At 38.8% G+C, this 21194-nt stretch overlaps 1 protein-coding gene across 1 annotated transcript in view; it reads left to right on the top strand.

Annotated features, from left to right (window-relative positions):
* Window positions 1–20773, top strand: part of ITGB6 (integrin subunit beta 6) — a 140282-nt gene extending 119509 nt beyond the window's left edge. Inside the window, 6 exon segments of the mRNA XM_017869141.1 lie at window positions 1605–1702; window positions 6779–6898; window positions 12299–12465; window positions 18322–18358; window positions 18361–18454; window positions 20323–20773. Coding sequence (XP_017724630.1) covers window positions 1605–1702; window positions 6779–6898; window positions 12299–12465; window positions 18322–18358; window positions 18361–18419 — 481 coding nt within the window. The 3' untranslated portion in view covers window positions 18420–18454; window positions 20323–20773.
* The last annotated feature ends 421 nt before the right edge of the window (window positions 20774–21194 follow it).

The raw sequence follows: 21194 nt of genomic DNA, 5'->3' as shown, positions 1-21194 counted from the left end.
GAGGACATGATTAGGATGATTTGAATAGGATCTAATGTAAAATGTCCCTTCAAGATATTTCTTCTATTACTTTTCTGTTTCATCTTCTCTATAAACATGATTCAATCTTAAATCTGAATTACAAGATATGAAATTAATAATAAAAGCCATTTGAATTTGGGGAATCAGGTAGAGTGACCTCCTTGGGATTTCTGTTAGTTTTGAGATGAGTCCATTTTTCCATTTATTCATGCATGTATTCATTTATCAAGTAGATATTAAGTGCCTACTATATGCCAAGAATCGTGTTACGTCATGGGCAATGCAATGATGACTGAAACAGCTAGAGCCCCTGCCTTCACAGGTGCTGGGAGTCTAGTGGAAAAGACAGACATCTTTTAAAGTGATTGCAATGCTATCTAGGCTGACAGTTTTAATAGGGGAAATAGAGAGTGCTATGGAACTCTGCAGCAGGGGATAAGGCTACCAGACTAGCTAGTGCAGCCATCAGTGAGATGCACAAAGATGAAGAGATTTTAAGAGCTTCCACAATCACCAGACCCCTTCAAAGCCACTCCAAATAAATATACGATCTAGATAAATCCAATGTATTTGCAATGCTAAGGCAACTTCACAGTAAAACCTTCCCCACTGCCTAATAGGTTGCCCTTCCTGTGGAAAAATCCTGAGGCTTCCACTGTGAGGGAACTGATTGGTCTAAGGTTTAGTGAAGGTTTGCCTAAGGAAGTGCAGTTTCAGCTGAGATTTGCTGAGTTATGGGTGCGGGTTGGGTGTTTCAAGCACTTAGCAGAGCATACATTTCCATGGCCAGAGGAGAGAGAGACAGCAGTTGTGTCCACAGTAAGAAAACTTTTGCTGCTTTTGAATTACAACAAGCACAATCTATTTGTAAAGTGATTTTCAGCACAAGATTAATTCAGGGTCTAAATTTTACTTTGCTCTATAGATGTCTTTAGAGTAGCTTAATTCTTGGACGATGTTCTTGGAAATGTACTTTTCTATAAATCGTGATCTTTTATTTAAAAGCCTGTATTAATGAGGATCCAGGCTGTAATCCACAGCTTTTGAGATCCAGGCTCTAATCCACACTTTCATTAAGACTTAGACTTATTCAAAAGAGTTACAGAAAAGTGAATTGTGAAAATTATCATATAAGACATATACAAAGTCCACTAATCATTCTTGGAATTCTGGTTAAGGTACAGACCATTTCTGTTAAGAAATTCAAAACTTCTCCTAGTCTCTAATCGTATTTTAGGAACATAAGCTCTCTGTAGGAAAAAGTAAAATGGAAACAGCTAAATCAATTTATTTTCTTTGATTGTTTGTTTACTTAACCAATCAGGAACAATCATTACAGGTAAATGAAAATGGTAGCTATTATCAAGACTGGTTCAGAGAACATTGATTACTGAGTGGAACTCAGAATAATTCAGTGTTCACTTGGGCATTACCCAGCTATCTTTTTGAAAATAACAAAAGATAACGACATCTATGAGATACCCCTATAGCACAAACTGCAACAACAGCAGTAAAGCAATATTCAAGCTGCAAATCTATTTTCCACCAGCATGAACTGATACACTGTTGGATACTGTCCACAGGAGCTGCATTGAGTGCCACCTGTCAGCAGCTGGCCAAGCCCGAGAAGAATGTGTGGACAAGTGCAAACTAGCTGGTGCGACCATCAGTGAAGAAGAAGGTTCTGCTTGTCTTAAATTGTTTTTTATTTCCTTAGTAGTTCTTGAGAGGCATAGTTCTTGACCCTCTGTGAATTGAGGGCTATTTAGTAGCTTGACCTTATTTGTACCAGAGCATTAGCTCACTGACATTCATTTTTTAAGAGTAAATGCATCCTATAAGACTAGAAACTTGATGGCTCAGGCCACAAGCATTTCAAAGTTGTGGCTGTTCTATTTGACTTCAGCTCTGTTGCCAAGTTCACCTCTGCTTAACAAATTCAACTATAGAGAATTCCAGAATGCTATATTTTTCAAACTAGAAAGGGAGAAAAATTGAAGAAATGGCTAAATGTTAGCCCCCAAACTTGAATTCACCCTTTTCATCCAATTGCTTTATTTCAAGATAAGATAAAGCCAACTGTAAATCAGTGTTCCAGATGGTGGCTCCCAAGTACTGGGTGGTTTCTGGTTAGTGGCCATTTTTCCTCCCCTCCATATACTTTTATTCCCAACCTTCCAAAAATGGGCATTACAGTGACCATCCTCAATTCTCTGTTGCCTCACCCCCAAAATACAAGAAGGACCTATTCTCTTTCACTGCTAAGCAAACTTCTCTTGCTTTCATCTGTCATTTTAAATTTAATTACTTAGAATCAGAGTCTAGTGGCAAGGTTTCACCTCAAATATTTAAATAGCTTGTTTTTTAACTGGCAATACCTTTTAAACAATAATTTGTGGAGTTTAAAACAAAGATGATGACTGACTCTTCCAACAGAAACAACCTGGGAGAATTTAATTTTGTATTATCCTGAACTCGCTGCATTATCATGCGGCTCAGGGTAGAATTGCTACTCTGCACACGTTAGAGATGTGACCAAGCTGTGGCTCAGGTGAAGTGAAATAATCAAGCTAATAATGTACGACCCCAGGATATGTCTCTTGAATAGATGGAATTAGAATATGGAAATTAATCCATTTCCAGCATGGAATGAGTTAATGAACTTTATATTGTTTTGAAGATTACTTACATTGTCTCAAAATTGAGAGTTCTGACTATGCACAATTGGATTACCCTATATGGAGGGTCATGATATGTGCTCAATTGGATTACCCTATATGGAGGGTCATGATATGTGCTCATAAAACCCCTCACCAATGCTTTTCTTGTGACCAAAGATAAACATGCCAAATAGCAGTATATTGGACAAGATGGTGTGCGCCTTACACTACTACCAAAGGCGAGATACATGAAAACACTGAGCAGGCAGCCTCTGTGGACTTCCCACATTAGTACCTGGTGCAAAGTCCTAGCATCACCTTCTGGGCTCATTTCACAGCAAGCACTGGGGATATTTACCAAGTGTTTCTGAGAAATGTGTAAAAATTGCAGAAAATGCTCTGCAAATTGCTAAGCCTCAATTCACTAGCAACATGGGAAATCTAATGTGTTGAGGAAAAAAGGAGTAAACCTTACATACATGTAAATCATACTGGCAAGAACAAGGTACTTACTATATTTAAGTACACAGGTTTTTTCCAGTAGATTATCATAAATGCTGAGATTAAAGAGGAAGACTAGGGCTCCAGTGGTATTTAAAATATTTACTTTAGTCTTTTTGTGTATTTGACTAAATTATTTCAAAATAGGGAGATACAACTATTTCTAACTCAACAATTAAAATAAAATTGGATTACTAATACCATTTAAAGCACTAATCTGGATGAATTTGAGAGAAAAAATGTTTTAATTCAGACTGTGTGTTTAAAAGCCACTTTTCTAATGAGCCTTTTATAAGCTTTATTTCAAGTTACTCACCCAGTTATGTTACTGATCATACTACCTTGAAATGATCGCATCATATTTGTCTTTCAACAACCTACCCTTCCCCCAACGAGGGGAATTTTATTTTAACAACCCCGGCCAGGTCAAGTAAGCCTCTCTCTAGGCTTCAGTGCAGCTATTTGAAAGAAAATAGGAGTAAAATAAAATTCGCATAACTATATATAATCTGTACGAATTGTCCTCAGTTGTGCTATGGGTGGGCACATCAAAAGAGATGTTATTAACCTTATTCATCCCATTTTACTGAGAGTCTTTTTGTTTGTTTGTTTTTTGGGGACAACACCATACACTCTCTCCCTGGCTGGAGCGTAGTGGCAAGATCAAGGCTCACTGCATTCTCAACCTTCCAGGCTCAGCCTCATGAGTACCTGGGACTACAGGCGCATGCCACCATACACAGAGTAATTTTTTGTAGTTTTTGCAGAAATGGGGTTTTGCCATGTTGGCCAGGCTGGCCTCGAACTCCTGAGCTCAAGTCATCTTGCCCGCCTCAGGCTCCCAAAGTGCTGGGATTACAGACATGCACCACAGTGCCCAGCTTGAGAGTCATATTTTTATTTACCCTACCATACATGTACTCAGAGAATTGTTTCTCAAAGTATACTCCATGCAACCTTAGATATGAAAGCATTACATGGAAAAAGGCACCGCTGGTAATAGAAATCTTAGAAATAGGAAACTGGGTTTCTTGTTTTCTTGCAGGACTTCTGAGAGTTGTTATGCATTTAAATTAAATGTGCATTGTGAATCATCAGGAATGACAAGGGGAGGAATTGCAATAAAGGATTCCCAAACTTACCTGACCATAAACCCCTTATGTTTTTCTTGGGAAACGTTGTTGTTGTTTGTTTGTTTTGTTTTGCTTTTGAAAACTGCTAATTAATCCTAGAGCTGAGGTCTTAAAACATATGGCCATCTTGACTCAGTGGTGCAGATGCTTTATATTTTCACACCCTCCCCGACCTTCCCAGGCCCACCTCCTCACCCCTGTTTTCACATTTCTTCCTTCTCTGAGTATGGTCCCATGGACTGCTTGGCATCTTACTTTCATTCTATTATTCTAGAGCAGCACTGTAGACATTCACAAAGGAAGGGAAAAAAGAGAGGTCCATTTTCTATGAACAACAAAAGAAATTATGCAGCAAATTATGCAAATCTGTCGTTGCACATTTGATAATACTATTTCAATATCCAAACACTATGGAACAGGCTACATCTAGAGCCGTAACAGTCATGAAAAGGAGTGGGGAAGTAATTAAAGCAAGATGGAAGTTGTGACTCAAAGATCATATTCTGCCATTCCATTAACACTTAAATAACCCCGGCCAGGTCAAGTAAGCCTCTCTCTAGGCTTTAGTGCAGCCATTTGAAAGAAAAATTTTAAAAACATGGTTAATATTACTGAAAGGAGTATGATAAGCAGTTCACATATTTCCTACCTCAGAATAAAATGTTTCATTAAATATGTTCAAAGCAAGGAGAGTGACCCTGCACTTTTCCCACAGAGAGGGGGAAAGAAGCAAGAAAACACTCCAATGAGAAAACGCATAGTCCCCAAGATTTCATGAACCCTAGTTAATTGGAGTGGCAAGTTAACAGGAGGTGTGGTAAAGGCCAAATAAAATGGCCAATGTATGAATTAAATATGCAGTACCATTTGCAATCAAACATATGAAATAACACACATCTCACCAAATCTCTTAATCAGAATCTCCTTTTTTTAAAAAAAGGAAATTAAATACTTATTAAACAACTCACTAAGTGTATAAGCTTCTGTACAACCAACCTCTCAAATCAGAGTACCCAAGGGTGGGTACCCAGAATCTATATTTTCAAAACTCCCAGGTGACTTAGGTGACCATAATCATTTGGCAGTGTCTAGACTAGGATGATTTGTAATTAGATTTCTTAATATTCCTATGTAATAGATATTACTAATGGGTTCAAAAATAGTTTGTACACTTAAATCTATCATCCAAAATCTTATTTATAATGCTAAATGTCTTGCTGGTTCCTGTTTTCATAGATAATCCAAAGCATACTTCTCACAGACACTGTCGGGTTTTTCATCTCAAACAAAATGTGAAGACAGCAAACAGCAACTTAATATTTCTATCTATGGCTATGGCATTTTCTACCAAAACTGACTATTATTTAATTTTGTTAGAATCAGAGAACACATTCGATTCTGCTTTATTTATGTTTTTATTGTTAAGCTAATGAGAGAGATTATAAGTCCAGTAGGAGTATGTTCAAGATTATCAAGGACAGCCCCAGTTTTAATGTTCTGATCCATTGTAGCATAACACACTAACTTTGGACCCATGTCCTAAAAGTTTAGAATAAGAGCAAAAGGACTTCTACTTGCCGGTTTCTGAAAAACAGTGTTTGTAACCATCATTGAAAAGTCTCCAACTTAAAAGATAGGAGAACAGTTAAGCAAATTTGTTTGGTTTTCTTAATCAGGAGAATGCCACATAATTTTGGCATAGGTCCTGGACTACTAAAATTTCTGGTAGATAGTACTGGCATCTCTGGCCATTTTACTTTACTTTTAATTTCTGTCATGACATTCACTTTCTGCCTCTTGAATGAGCTCAATAAGGAAGAATTCCCACTTGGAAAATATTTGAGGAAAACTGGATTTTTTTTTTTTTCAAATTAAGAAAGGAGCTCTACTGAATGATAGACAAACTGTCACTGTAGATTCATTTACCTTTATCCTTCTGGTCCCTGAGCTACATAAAGCTTCAGTTTCAGTTTCCTGATATTAATTTATGTTACTGTTACCATAATACATGGCCAGCATCTTGACTATGCCATTGTGAGAAAGGCCCCTTTAAAAGTATCAGTATCAGTTTGAACTGTGCAGAAATGTAATCTGGACATCCTTCATGCTCCCAGCAAAGAAGAACCTATAGCCCCCTCATTACCATAATCAGGGCCATTCTATTCCCAAGGCAGCTGTGGGTACCTGCCTTGAAGTACGTTCAGCCTGTTGCAATCCTGCCCATATCTGTTTGATAGGTGCATTTTGTGGTCAGTCCTGATTGACCACATCTGAAACTGTTCTTCTGGAACGTGAGTAAAAACTAAAACTTCACTTCATGAGAAAAAAAAAACCTATGCCTTTCCTATTCTCATTCTGCAATATTGAAAACTCTAATTTACATATTAAAACTCAATACCACTTTGTTTTAAAATAATCTCTTTTGGAATCTTTTAACCTAATGAATGACTCCTTTATTTACAGATTTCTCAAAGGATGGTTCTGTTTCCTGCTCTCTGCAAGGAGAAAATGAATGTCTTATTACATTCCTGATAACTACAGATAATGAGGGGAAAAGCATCATTCACAGCATCAGTGAAAAAGGTGAGTGGTTTCCTTTCCATTGCCCATGGCAAATGACACTACACAGGAGAAGAGAAAACAACCAGAAAATAGCTCTGGGTAGCATGCCAGGAAAGACATTTCCAAATTTTTGATGAAGTTTCTTAAAGTTTCCCAAGGATTGAAAGATGCCAGTTAGAAGATTCAGTATGTTCCAGTGTCTCTTATTAAGACCAGATAAGGGTCGGACACAGTGGCTCACACCTGTAATCCCAGCACTTTGGGAGGCTGCGGTGGGCAGTTCACTTGAGGTCAGGAGTTGGAGACCAACCTGGCCAACATGATGAAACCCTGTCTCTACTAAGATTACAAAAATTAGCTGGGCGTGGTGGTCTGCACCTATAATCCCAGCTACTTGGGAGGCTGAGGCAGAAGAACTGCTTGAGCCCGGGAGGTGTAGGTTGCAGTGAGCCAAGATCGCGCCACTGCGCAGAGTGAGACTCTGCCTAAAAAAAAAAACAGCTAAGATGACTTGGAGTTGCAGCACTCATCATCCTCCTGAAAGCTGACTGATGAATTATAGAAAGGTAAGTGAATTAAATGAAATGTAAGCAAAAGGTCTATCTTTAGGAAATGGTAACAGAGAGGAGTGTGTCCATTTTTTTTAAAAGAGTATGAATCAGGCAAACCTTTGTTCAAATCCTTCTCCATTATTTAATAGCTGAGTGACATTCTGGAAGACACTTGAGTCTCTGAGTCTCTTATTTCCTCATCTGTAAGATGGAACAGGTAATAGTACTTTTTCTAAGTGTTGACTCAAGGATTAAGTGGAATAATGCACATAAAATAGTGGCAACTCACGGTAATGGGTCATCAAATGATAATGCTGAATCAGAAAAGACATTAAGCAGCAAATGAGGAAGGATGTTATCTAAAAGGATGTCAAGGTGTCCATTTCTCCTGTGGATTTTCATCCACACCAACTGATAGAGTCAGTTTTGGACTTGGGAAAACTTTAAACATTTTGTATTCAGTGAAGGGGAGAGAGAAGTTTATATTTAGTAGAGAAGAAAGTAGGTGAGAAGGTATTCATACTTTGATTGAGAGAGATTCAAATGTTAGTGAATGTTAGTTCTCCCTTGGAGAACTTGTTAAAAATGCCTATATCCTGAGTCAACACCATCTGATGTGTGGCCCAGGGCTCTGCATTTTAACAACTACCCTGGCAAGCCTGATACAAACGGTCCCAAGATCTCCCTGTGAGCGACAGCCCTAACACGGACTGCATTCTCATTTACTCACAGGTAAATACGAGACACTCACAGGTGCCTCATATTTTCTGTCTTTAATCAGTGACATGTTCCTCCCTAAACCATTCCTGCAGATATGACAGCTACATTAAATCAGACCTCATCAGACCTTGTTTGCAACCTCCTCCTTCCCGCAAAAGCTTGGAGCCTAAGTTCTGCCCCAGACAACAGCGACGGGGCCAGGCCATAAGGCAGATAGGTGTGTTTTGTTGTACGTGCTTGCTTATTGATATGCTGATAAAATATTAGGTCCTGAACTTGAAACCAAAAGTATCAAATTGGTGTTACTTTAGAACATAAAAACCACAGCAATGTTAAGGGAACCAAAAAGCAGGTTCAAGACAATTATATCCCAATCAAGAAAACATGATCAGAAAAATGTCACATTGCAGTTGCTGAGGGCAAGGGAGAGATAGAGGTTGGCACAATCCAAGGAATCTGAAGATGATTGTGAACTTGGCCTTGAAGCTCAGGTATGCTGAGTGCCCCTGGAGACTTGCTCTGGAAAACTCATGTAAATCAACTCCTTTGAAATGCATACATAAAATGAGTCTTATGGCCGTTCATTAGGGAAACATAAGGAGAATCCTGCCGTACAAGCAAGGATTACTTTATAATACCAAAAAAAGCCTGCCTGCTCATTATCTGTCTTATAAAATAAAATTCTCCAGCTACACTCCCAACCCTCTGTGACTGTGGCAGTGGCTTTAGCAAGTTATCTTGAAATCAAACCATCCCTTATCGTATTGATTCTATTGAAAAAAACAAGTTTCAAACAACAAAAACAAATTTCCAGAATAAGTCCTGCTTTTAATTCAGAGACTTTTGTATCTAGTTGGTGATTTTTTTTTTTTTTTTTTGGTGAAACATGCCTTGGGCTAAATGCCTCCTCATTAATGAGCTGTTGTCTGTTCTTTTATTCTTCCACACAATACGAGTGGCACTGCAACATGCCACTCTGCAGAGCACGCACAGATGCCCTGATGCTTTTTATTATGGTGTGTTGTTATCCTCATGCTTTTGTAGTAGGGTAAAGTGAGGGGAAAAATTACCTCCCTGAGCCTTAACAAGAGTCACCTGACAGCTTCCAGGCTCCCTCTTCCTCAACAAATGTTGGCATGGTTGGGTAGGCCTGGTGCTTCCAGGGGCCAACAGAGCAGAACCTGTCCCCAGAAGTCCATAGTCCCTCCTGTCTCCCGTCTCACAGCTTTCAGACTAGAAAATCCCAGGGTGGCCTGGTGGAGGCTTCGGTAGAAGAGGCAAACTGAGAAGAGAGAAAGGGGCTGATCCCCAGGGTCCTCTAAGCAAATTGAAAAAAAAAAGAGCTGAGTGAAGGGTCGCCACCAGGGTGCTTGTAGACACAGATTTCTTTCATCTTCCTTCTTGCCCCCACCATCTGGAGGGACTTCCAGAGCATAAGAGCCGCAACAGAGTCAAGGAATGATAGGCAGGAAGGCTTCCTGGCTGGAAAGTACCAGCCAGGGTAGATGCTATACCCACAGGTTCCAACTTAGAGGCTCCAGGTCCTTGAGGTGATGAGGATAGAAAAGGGGAAAGAGTGCTGTATTTGCTGTAACAATAGTAATATTAATTATTATAGCAGCTCTCATTTTTTGAGCCCTCACTAATACCATTTGCCAGATGTTCTATATATTTTACATAATTCGCTTAATATTCTTAACAACCATATAAAACAGGTACCACTATTATTTTCATTTTAAAGGTAAGGAAATTGAGGCATAGAGACATTAAATAATTTGCTAAGTCTGACAGTAATTATGTGCCAGAGCTGGTGGAGGAGCTCTGGCAGCCTGGCCTGGAGCCCATGCTCTGAACCACTGTGCTCTACTGCCTCCTACTGGCTATACAATCATCATACCTATCTGAATCACAAAAGTTTGTTAGATCAGCATCATCCAACAGAACTGGTAGGCAAACCCTATATGTAATTTAAACTTTTCTAATAATTACATTAAAAAGTCAAAGAAACAGGTAAAATGAATTTTATTTACCATGTTATCGAAAACATTGTTATTTCAACATGTAATCAATATAAAAGCTGAGATTTTTTACATTTTTTTCATACCAAGTGTTCAAAATCAGTGTTTATTTCACCCTTACAGCATAAGCTACTTGGGAAAACTCACATTTCAAGCACTCAATAGGCACATTGAGCTACCAGATTGCACAACGCATGTAGCAGAGTTAGATACTCAGGATATTAGAAGTAGGTGCTGCACCAACCAGGACTCAATAGGCCACACTGCACACAGTGATGGAGGTGACCCTCTTCTTCCATGTAGAAATCCGTTTGCAGTCTGAGCATCTCAAGAAACATCTGAGTATGAAAAGTGAAGATCTCTATTGTATAAGACCTGCTCTGGCACTTGGACCAAAATCTTTAATTGAGAAATGTACAATTTCTGAGACTTTCAGTTCTTAATTATCTCTGTCAGACCGCACCCATTTCTTCTTTAGTCCCTTCTGGAGAACCCTCCTAATTCATGTCTAGGTGCAGGATTGTAGCAAGCTTCATCTTGCTTCGAGCCGGAGCATACTATGCCCCACCCCAGGCATTTCTTAGCCAAAGATGTAGCCAGTATATATTCTCATGACACAAGCCTGCTGCTTTATTTGCAGGAATGTGCTAACCTATTAGAGGCAGCTATGGTTCATTTGCAATGCGAGAATATAGTCTTTAGATCTTCATACAGTAATAGGTATGTCATTAGCTCCTTTTCTTATTTATGCATAATCTCTTTACATGGTTTCTTGGCCAAAGAACAAAAGTGTGTGAGGCCAGGCATCATGCTGTTAGTGGGTAATTAGTCCTACTCAGATTCACATCGACTCCAGATCCTTACCTTAAAGACAGCATGACTAGTCATATGTGTGTAACTCTCCTTATTAAATCTCTAAAAGCAGTAAGACTTAGGATAAGCTAAGCATCATTCATTTCCTCTACAGATACCATGGATTTTGCCTCATTTCTTGCAGAGGGATGCAGATATCTAGCGATAATGTTATGTGGGATTTTTTTTCCATGACAGTAAGAGGAGAGCATAATTATAATGTTTCATTAAGAAATGTATCATCTCTTAGGCATATTGCAAGGACTGTTAGTCATTCTGCTGTGAATTAGGAAAGGTACTGTATAATGGCAAAATTACATTAATATCATCAATAGAGTCAAAATAATATTTCAGAGAATATTCAAGTTGAAAGGACCCTACAGAACATCTAACTTCCCAAACTTGCTTGAAAATAAGAATCATTTAGAATATTTAATAATACAAAATCAGTGGCCTTATCCAAGACCCACTGAATCAGAATATTGGGGAAAGGGTCTCGGAAGCCGTGTTAGTAAGCAAGAACACTTCAGCTTATTGTTATCAGAAAAGTTAAGGGAACACTGAACTTTGTTTTGCAGGTGAAGGGCCTGGGACTCAGAGAGGTCAACGGACTGGATCACATTCACACAGCTACTGTACATCAGATGGGAATCGAATCCACCTCTCCTGAATCTAGTCCAGGAACTTCCCCAAAACCAGACTACTGCATTAGGGTTCAACAAAATAGAACTGAAACTCATCATTGTCTTCTGTCTATAAAGAAAGAAGGAAATAGTAATTTTTTCAAGGGATAGGTTTTATATAAATTTTAATGTAGTCTTCTAGACTCCCCATGATTCAAAAAGGTCCATAAAAAAACTGATCGCATGCAGCACACACACACACACACACACACACACACACATACACACTCCATTTCTACTTTATCATGGACTCAGAAGAGACCATTTTTAGTGATTAAACTAGTCTTTTTTCTTAATCCTTTAAATATTCCATGTGCATTAATTATCACTTTTTTGGATTCTCTTTTAGAGTCAGCCATCAAGTCTATATACATTTACTTTGAATAACTAAATTCTTCCTTTATCTTTTGTTCTACTTTGAAGGAATGCAGGGCTATCCTTCAACAAGTAACTCATTTTAAAATTTAAGCAAAACAAAATGGTGTCAATATTTATCCTCTGCTGCAGAAAAGTAGATGGAAAATCCAACAAGAAATGCCTTTCCAATGTCAAAATGTTGATTTTACCACCTTCTTATAATTTTCTTTATTTCTGCAGATTGTCCAAAGCCTCCAAACATTCCCATGATCATGTTGGGGGTTTCCCTGGCTATTCTTCTCATCGGGGTTGTCCTGCTGTGCATCTGGAAGCTGCTGGTGTCATTTCATGATCGTAAAGAAGTTGCCAAATTTGAAGCAGAACGATCAAAAGCCAAGTGGCAAACGGTATGTGGAAACTTAGGGCTACTCCTTGTCTAGGGGAGAAAGAGGCTGGTGGAAGAGACTGAGGGGCTCAGCTTTCTTCTGCTCTGAGAGTTCAAGTGTCACATTTTTTCTCTCCCACTCTTGCCATGACCCCAACAGCTTTGATTTCTGTTCTGCTTCAGGGGCAAAGGAACCTCTATCCATTATCTGGACCCAGATGACCCTCATAGCATAGATTTGTCTCAGTGCGGTGGGGATTTCCACCACGATGAAGAGTCTCATGAGGCTCCTGAGACAGCTGCTTAGGGACATCAGGGAAGCATATATTTACCAGTGCTTCCTCACCACTAGGAATTATCCCTCAGGCCCCATTTGATAAAGCACGGGTGCTGTATCTAAACATTTCCATAAATTGGTTATGTTATAATGAATGGAATAATGTTCATAAGTAGTATGATAATTCATGCCAATTTCTCTGGAAATACTTGTTACTGATCTAATTGGTTACAAAGCAAAATTGAGATGATTTTTTAAATGCCATGTAGTTATTTTTTCTGAATAACATAAATTTTAAACAGAGACCTGAAGAAAAGCCCAAAAGTATTAACCTTTAAATACATAAACTCAATAGGAATAATTTAAGTGCCTTCTCTTCACAAGAGGCAAGCAGAAGGCAGGACTATAGTTTTCTGTGTTTCTTTTCCACAGGAGAGATAATTACATTTCTAGAGACCCAGAGAAACAATTTCATGGTTTTAATTGCATCTCTCTACCTCTAATGGTGTGTCCAGGTATCTAACAGCAATTATCTTACATTACTGATTCTAACAACAATGATATCACTGGAGAAAATGCAGGCAGACACAATCCTCCTTTGGATTTGTCCACGCAAATAATTTGATGTTAACAATTTTTATAGCAATGCCTTCAATTCCTAAAGCAAATGGAATTTTCCATTTTTGATAAATTTATCTTGATAAGGGATGTTTATGTTGTATGCACTTATTCTAAATTAATCATAATATATGGTACAGGACAATCAATAGTGAAAATTTTTATCTACTTTATCTTCCCATTAAAAATGTGCTAGATACAACAGCCAAATGCAATTTGGATCTTGTTTGGATCATGATTTGAACAGTCCTCCTGTAAAAAATACATTTTTAAAACAACTGGAACAAGGCTAGGCATGGTGACTCACACTTGTAATCTTAGAACTTTGGGAGGCCAAGACAGGAGGATTGGATCACTTGAGCTCAGGAGTTTGAGTTGGGCAACACGGCAAAACCCTGTCCCTACAAAAAGAAATACAAACATTAGCCAGGCATGGTGGTGCACACCTGTAGTCCCAGCTACTTGGGAGGCTAAGGCAGGAGGATCACTTGAGCCATGAGGTCAAGGCTGCAGTGAGCCACGATCATGCCATTGCATTCCAGCCTGGGCAACAGAGTGAGACCCAGTCTCCAAAATAAATAATAAATACATGAAACGACTGAGAAAAGATTAATACATGCTGGGTATTAGAATGATAGCAAGTAAGTATAATTTGATTAGGTATGATAATGGCATGGTGACATTGCTAGAAAATATCCATATTTTTTAGAGATGCATACTGAAGGAGTGAAAGGAGATGAAAGCTGGGGTTCGCTTTGAAATAATTCAGCCAAGAGAGTGGGATGGAGGGATAGTTGAAGCAGGTGTGGCAGAATTGTGACAACTGTTGAGTCTGAGTGATAGGTCTTTGGAGGTTTGTTATATAGCTTTCCTCTTTTTGTGAATGTATGTGTTTTCCATAATTAAGCAAAATTCCTCAGGAGAAGATATAATTTACTCATTCCTAACAATGTAAAGGTAAATAGATAGGTTAGCTTGGTGACTTAGAACACAGTACTAATAAGCCCAAAGTTGTAGGAGAGTTCACTTCACCTGACCCCTGCCACAGGTGTTTATTTTTGACTTTTATCAACTCTCCAACAAATGCCTTGTGATGGTTAGAAGGGCAACCTGGTAAAAGAATGTGCCACAAAGGACAATAGCACAAAGGACAATAGCCACAAAGTTGCCACAAAGGACAATAGCAGCAAGCCCCATGATATAATCCTGGTATTTCCATTTTGAAGAGCTAAACTGAGGCTCAGAGAAGTTAAGAGACTTCCCTAACTTTTGGTGCATAGTTAAGCTGAAGCCTAATTATTCATTGTTCTTCTAAGCACAGCCTTTGGTTGACCCTCCTAGAAATAATAAGCAGGTGTTGCACAAACACGCACTTGGGCAATTACGTGATGTGTATCTACTAACCAGCACATTTCAATGTTGTCATACAGAGGCATAAATACTGACAAGTGATTAATATCTTTAAAATAACATTTTAATTAACAGTTAATTTCCCCAAAAACATGAATCGTTCTCCCTCAGGATGTAGAACATGACTGAAATTCAAATACTGAATTTTTGCTGTTTCTTCGTCTAACATGCGACCCAAACATGCATTAAACAGAAAAAAAAAGCATAAATGGAAAATATTATTCCCATATTAAATTGAGTTTCTTTGAATAACAAATGTTTGATGTTCCTGACTAGATAATGACTGGATAGTAATTATTCACTTGGATGCAAAAAAGGTTTAACTCAAATAATTCAGTTTAAATTTCAGTAACATCCTACTGAAAAAAATTGTCGCTCACTGTACACTTTTAGAGGGCTTCAATTTAATTGAGTGTTTTCTCTGAAACCTATTTCTTCTTGAAGAAGTGAATTTGACTGGTCTTCGAAACCCAGTGTCCTCCAGGGACTATCAGGACAGTCAGGCCTCCTGGCATAGGACTGCATTGGACTCATAAAGTGACAGGGCTTAAGACAGAAAGATCTCCACTCCTACCTCCTAAAACCTTTCAGAGCAGCTGTAAAGAAAGGTTATCTTTTTATCATGCTTTTAAAATAACGCCCACCCCACATATTCTTTATGAAAACACAAATGAAACATATTTAAATTCATCTTTGATTAGACATTTTTTTTCTAGGATGACAAGTCATTAACTTGAGGCAAAAAAAAATGTTCAGCCTGACATTTCTTGCAGTCATGGATTGATTTTGTACTGTGCTAAGCAAATCAGGTCCGCGTTTGGCAGTTGGCCAATCATTAAGGAAGCTATGGGTCATGACAGAGTTTTCCTATTACCACTTTTCAATCTTGAAAATGTGCCATTGCATTTGCAAAATCCAAGCCTAAATTAGCACTCCCAGACTCCTGGGGGAATCAGCCTGGTCACCCCAGATGGTTAGGGGAAAACTGACCTTTTCTGAGCAGTGGATTGCACACTCACCTGAAATAGAGCAGGACTCAAGCCTGCATTTCTCCTGGAAAGTCTGTGTAGAGAGGTTACAGTCAGAAGAGCACTGGAGGAGGTAGTGTGGACATTTCCACACCTCCTCCTGGAACAAAACCCAACGTGAGTGCATTATCCTGACCTCTGATCTTCAGCTAAGGCCAGAAAATACCCTACCACACACAACAGCAATATGTACTTGCTCTTCATCCACTTTTACGCTTCCACTTTACCCTCTTACTCTGGTGAAGTCTGCTTTACCCATCACTCCCTATAAGTAATGTCTTGGCCCTAAACCAGTTTTGCAAGGGACTCCCAAAATATTGCAGACCTGAATGAATGAAGTTGCTTTAAAATACAGAACGTTGCTTTAAAATACAGAAGTTGCTTTAAAATACAGAATGAAAATTCTGCCATAAAAATTAAACATTCAACTAAATATCTACTAAATAACATTGTGTTATCTTGTCAGTTGCAACTCAAGTCACACTCAAGTGTGGGATATGGGTGTATTGCAATATGTTTGACATGATATAGGGTGCACCTACAAACAAGTACCTGGTCCTACAGAGCTCTAAGCTGGCCCTGCTCACAACCTGTGTCCTCTTTCAAAGTGTCTTTTCTGTTCACAAAGGTGGGAGCTTCCTGGAGGAAGCGAGAACTTCCTCCAGGACAGGCTTACCCTGTCATTGCTGGCCTAAACCTCTTACTTTTTTCCATCTTGCTTCTTCAATTGAGTCCCTCATTCTCCTGTAACCAACTAGATTCTAGTCTCTCAAATTTAATAGAATTCCATGCATGATTTTTATTTGCAAATGAGACTCCATCTACATCTAAATTCACATCAGTCTGCCCTTTGCCTTCAAAATCTCAAATTCTTAGGGCAGCAGGACTAGATAAGATCTGGAGGTCCCTCAGAATTAACCAGGCTGCTCTCAGGAATAGAAGCACTATACCAACTTAGCTTTCACCCATCATCCACCATCAGCCAAGGAACCTCTTTTCTGTTTGGCTTTATTATAGAAATAGCATATCTCTTTAAAGGCACATAGCAAAGGTAACATGCCACTGACCAGAGGTCAGGCCACTGGCTCTGGACAACATAGAAATGGGTGCAGCTGTGATTCCCACTCACAATGAGGGCACTGAGGCCAATGAGTGGGAAAGACCAGGGAGTGTTTCCAGTTTTATTCAATTCTTCTAAGAGCTGAAAGAAATGTACTGAGCAAGCAAAGACAATCATGTTCTTTTTCAAATCCACCCCTAGAAATTGTTACCATAGCTATAATTCATGGAATGAGGCGATCAAAGCATAAGATTTTAACTTAGAAGGTCAGAGGCAGTACCTGGATTCCATACATACTCAGTAATGGGCTTAGAAATGTTAAGTGTACCAAAGCCCTGGGGGAAAATGTCTTAATAATCCTCTGTAAAACCTAAAAGAAAAGGAAATTCCAAATGTGAAGAAAAGCTATAAATAGGAACTAATGAGAAGAGGCAGCATTTATGGAGCATTTGCTATGTGCTACACACAGTGCTAAAATACTTTACCTGGATAAGGTAGGCACAGATATGGACACCAAGGCTCAGAGTGGCTTCAGTACGGTCATGTGGTGGAGCTGGCTTTGGACCCAGACTGTCTGTTGCCATAGCCTGTGTGGTCAACCTTGGAAACTGGGAGAGAAGAAACCGTACCTTACCCAGATACCTTCCTCCTGCCTGGAACAACTAAAGAGGCTTGATCCTTCTGGACCTTCTGGTCCTTTTGGCTACAGCACCACCGCTATTGGCACCTGGAGGCACATCTACAGCCCAAGCAGCACAGCTGAGCTACCCAGAAGTCCCACACCCAACCTCCCCACTGTCCCCAAGGCAAAGTCATTTTTCCTGGCCTGCCTTTGGATTGCCACTCTTTCATGACCCTAGGGTCCTCCATAACAGTCTCTTGTGGTTGTCTTACACACTGTTTTACATAGTAAGCAAAAGACAGCTGGTTCTTTGGCTACCCAGAGTTTTGGTCTGATCTGATCTCAGCATGTTCATCTGTGCCCTTGTTTGATGCCTCTCATCAGTAACACGTTTGTTAAAGGCAGATACTGTGTCGTTCATTTTTGCATGTTTCTACCAGTTTCGCTTTTCCTGTTTTTTACTTTTTTGGCTTTGATTTCACTTTTGGTTCATCTATCACTGTTCATGCCACTCATTCCACACATACTGAGCACCTGCTCTGGGCCAGGGACACAGTGCTGGGAAAACAGCAGTGAGCACAATAGCTGAGCCTTGTTTTCTATCTGTAAATTTGTGCATTACCAAAAGAGGTAAGATTTTTAGAATATACATATGGGACGTGTTCTGTATATTTAACAAAATGAAAATGTATAAATTGCAAAACACTAAATATATGAAATACCAAATTAATCAAAATCATTCTAATAGTTTCCAAGATTGAGCTTGACTCTGCTCTTCCATTTGCAGTTAATATACTGTATTAATACAGTATAATAACAAAATGTACATACTTTCACTTGAATCTTTTTTTTTTTTTTTTCAGGGAACCAATCCACTCTACAGAGGCTCCACGAGTACTTTTAAAATGTAACTTATAAACACAGGGAAAAACAAAAGGTGGACCTTTCCACAGATGGATAGAACTACTTTATGCATGAAAAAAGTCTGTTTCACTGGTATGAAATGTGAATGCACTATTTAATTTTTTTCTCTTTGTTGCTTCAAAATGAGGTTGGTTTAAGATAATAATAGGACATTTGCAGATAAGTTATCTTCTACATGAAGGTGAGAGACTGTTGGCAGGTTCAAAATAATCAAGAAGAGAAATATCCTTAGCAAAGAGGTGACTTGGGGATCATTTGAGGAATACTAACTCTGTTGCATTAATGCTTCAAAAAATCATCAAAATGATTCATGGGGGCCTGATTTGCATTTGAAAAATGTTTGAAATTAGAAGCTCATTTGTTTCAGGAACGCAGCTACCTGAGTTCTTTGTCTCAGCAAAGTCACAAAGCCCACATACTCACATTGTATATCTATACTTGCCAATTAATTCTAAACCTGTAGGAAATATGCCCTCTCTTAAAGGATAATTTTTTGAAATCTCTGAAAAATGAGATTCTGATTTTACTTCAGCTAAGAGGTTGCAATTCTTCTGAAGATATCCCAAATATAAGGTTGAACATTAAGTGTTAATAATTTTTGTGAATTTATACACACCTAAACGTTAAGTACACAAATATTTTATTTGTTTTACAAATGAGGAATAAGTAATTTATAAATTAAGAAGTCACCTATAAAATAAAAGATAACAACCCTATCATTTAGCTTATTTTAAATTACCTGAAAACGATATTCTACACTCAGTTTCCTTTTGACCCTGAGTTTTCAAACTGTTACTTCCCCATATTTCTCAATCCATTTCACTCAATTGCACAGTCTTTTAAACCCTGTAATTGTCACACAAAAGTTTCTTTAAAAAAAAAAAAACTTTAAATGGTTAGCTTATTCAAAGAGCACTCCTATAATATAAAAGGAACATGTGTTAAACACAATAAAAAAAAATTTTTTTTTTTTTCTTTGAGATGGAGTCTCGCTCTGTCCCCCGGCTGGAGTGCAGTGGCGCGATCTCGACTCATTGCAAGCTCCGCCTCCCGGAATCACGCCATTCTCCTGCCTCAGCCTCCTGAGTCGCTGGGACTACAAGCGCCCGCCAACGCGCCCGGCTAATTTTTTGTATTTTTAGTAGAGACGGGGTTTCACCGTGGTCTCGATTTCCTGACCTTGTGATCCGCCCGCCTCGGCCTCCCAAAGTGCTGGGATTACAGGCGTGAGCCATAAGCACAATAAAATTTTAAATGGCTCTAAATCAAGTACATCAAAAGTATACAAGTCTTAAAGGCTTTTTAATACATACTCTTTTCCCATCTATGTAACCCAACTTGCACATTTCAGCTGCATGTGGTGAATATGCATCATACATTTACTTTAAGAGGTAAGATTTTACTTGCAAAATACATGTGCAAATCAGGGATCCATCAGTTGATGGAAGAGATGGACTCTAGAATATTATTTCTTACGGTTATTACTCCTTTACAAGCACTTTCATCTCACTTGATCCTCATAAGGAAACTATGGCTCAGAGTGAGTAGAGCTGGGTTCAGAATCTAGATCTTCTAACTCCAAGCCATCTTCTCTTTCCACTGCAGGAAACTGCCTCTTTTGTCAGTGAAATAATAGAAAGATTGTGTTAGTTAAGCAATAACTGTCATTTGTTTGAAAATGTATTTGAGACTAAGCAAATAGCATTTAAACTACTGGCATACAGATAAGATATTGTACTTTTGCGCAATGTTTATGACCTTTGATTAAATTGTAATGTGAAGCTTTTACTAGGTGAATAGTTCATTATGTAGTGGAGGCTTCGTGGTTGTCCATTGAATTGTCACAGCAAAATCTATAAGTTTCTTCAATTCTACAAGATAGATCCGTATACATTTGATCACTTAGAGACTCTTTTATTGCTGGTTTTTAAATAACTCAGGTAAATCAGACCTTTACGGAGTACACGGCTAGATGAAAGAATTACTGAACAATCACCTTGAAAATCCGAAGGACTAATATACCCTTTATGTTCCTGACTGATGCACAGAACCTGGGGGAAATCTACAGCAACATACAGGTTGCAACGCTGATGACACAACAGCAATCCTCTCCTCTACATGGACTTACTGTTGCATTTTTTTTAATTATTATTATTGGAATGGGATTTTAGAAAATAGAAGTTACCTTTGTGTGTGTTTTAGGGAAGGTAGAGAAGAATCTGCTCTTTCTCTGAATACTGTTTTGACCCCAGGCGGGACCTTGGAAAGGCCAAAACATTAACAGTAGTACTTCTGGTCACTGAAGAGTTATGTTACCTGAAGATAAAATGGTTTTGTCGTGTTTATTATTGTATTTTGTGTTGATGTAAATAAACATAGTAATTTAAACAAGGAACCTCAGAGGGATGATAGTTTCTTTTATTTGCTTGGTACAAAACCCTCTTCTTGGATTTCTGGATTCCTCTGTGACCTGTTCTGACTGCCTTGCTGGTTTTGGTCTGGGGCCAAGGAGAAGAGCAAAAGGAGGCAGTCACGGAAGGCAAGAGACAGGAGGGAGTGGGCCTGGACATCACCACTTTGTAAAGTCAAGTTCTTTAGAGTTAGTGCTATGAACTGAAATGTATCATCTTCCACCCCCAATAGCCCCTGTCCCCCCAAAATTCATGTATTGAAGTCTTAACCCCCAATATCTGAGACTGTAGTTGTGCTTAGAAATAGAGCCTTTAAAGAGATAATTAAAGGCTGGGCATGGTGGCTCATGCCTGTAATCCCAGCACTTGGGGAGGCTGAGGCAGACAGATCACAAGGTCAG

This window comes from Rhinopithecus bieti, unplaced genomic scaffold (genome assembly GCF_001698545.2).
Source record: "Rhinopithecus bieti isolate Rb0 unplaced genomic scaffold, ASM169854v2 scaffold_4600, whole genome shotgun sequence".
In the NCBI taxonomy this organism is placed as follows: Eukaryota; Metazoa; Chordata; class Mammalia; order Primates; family Cercopithecidae; genus Rhinopithecus; species Rhinopithecus bieti.
The sequence above is the reverse complement of the archived record's forward strand: the minus strand, read 5'-3'. Positions and strand labels throughout refer to the sequence as shown.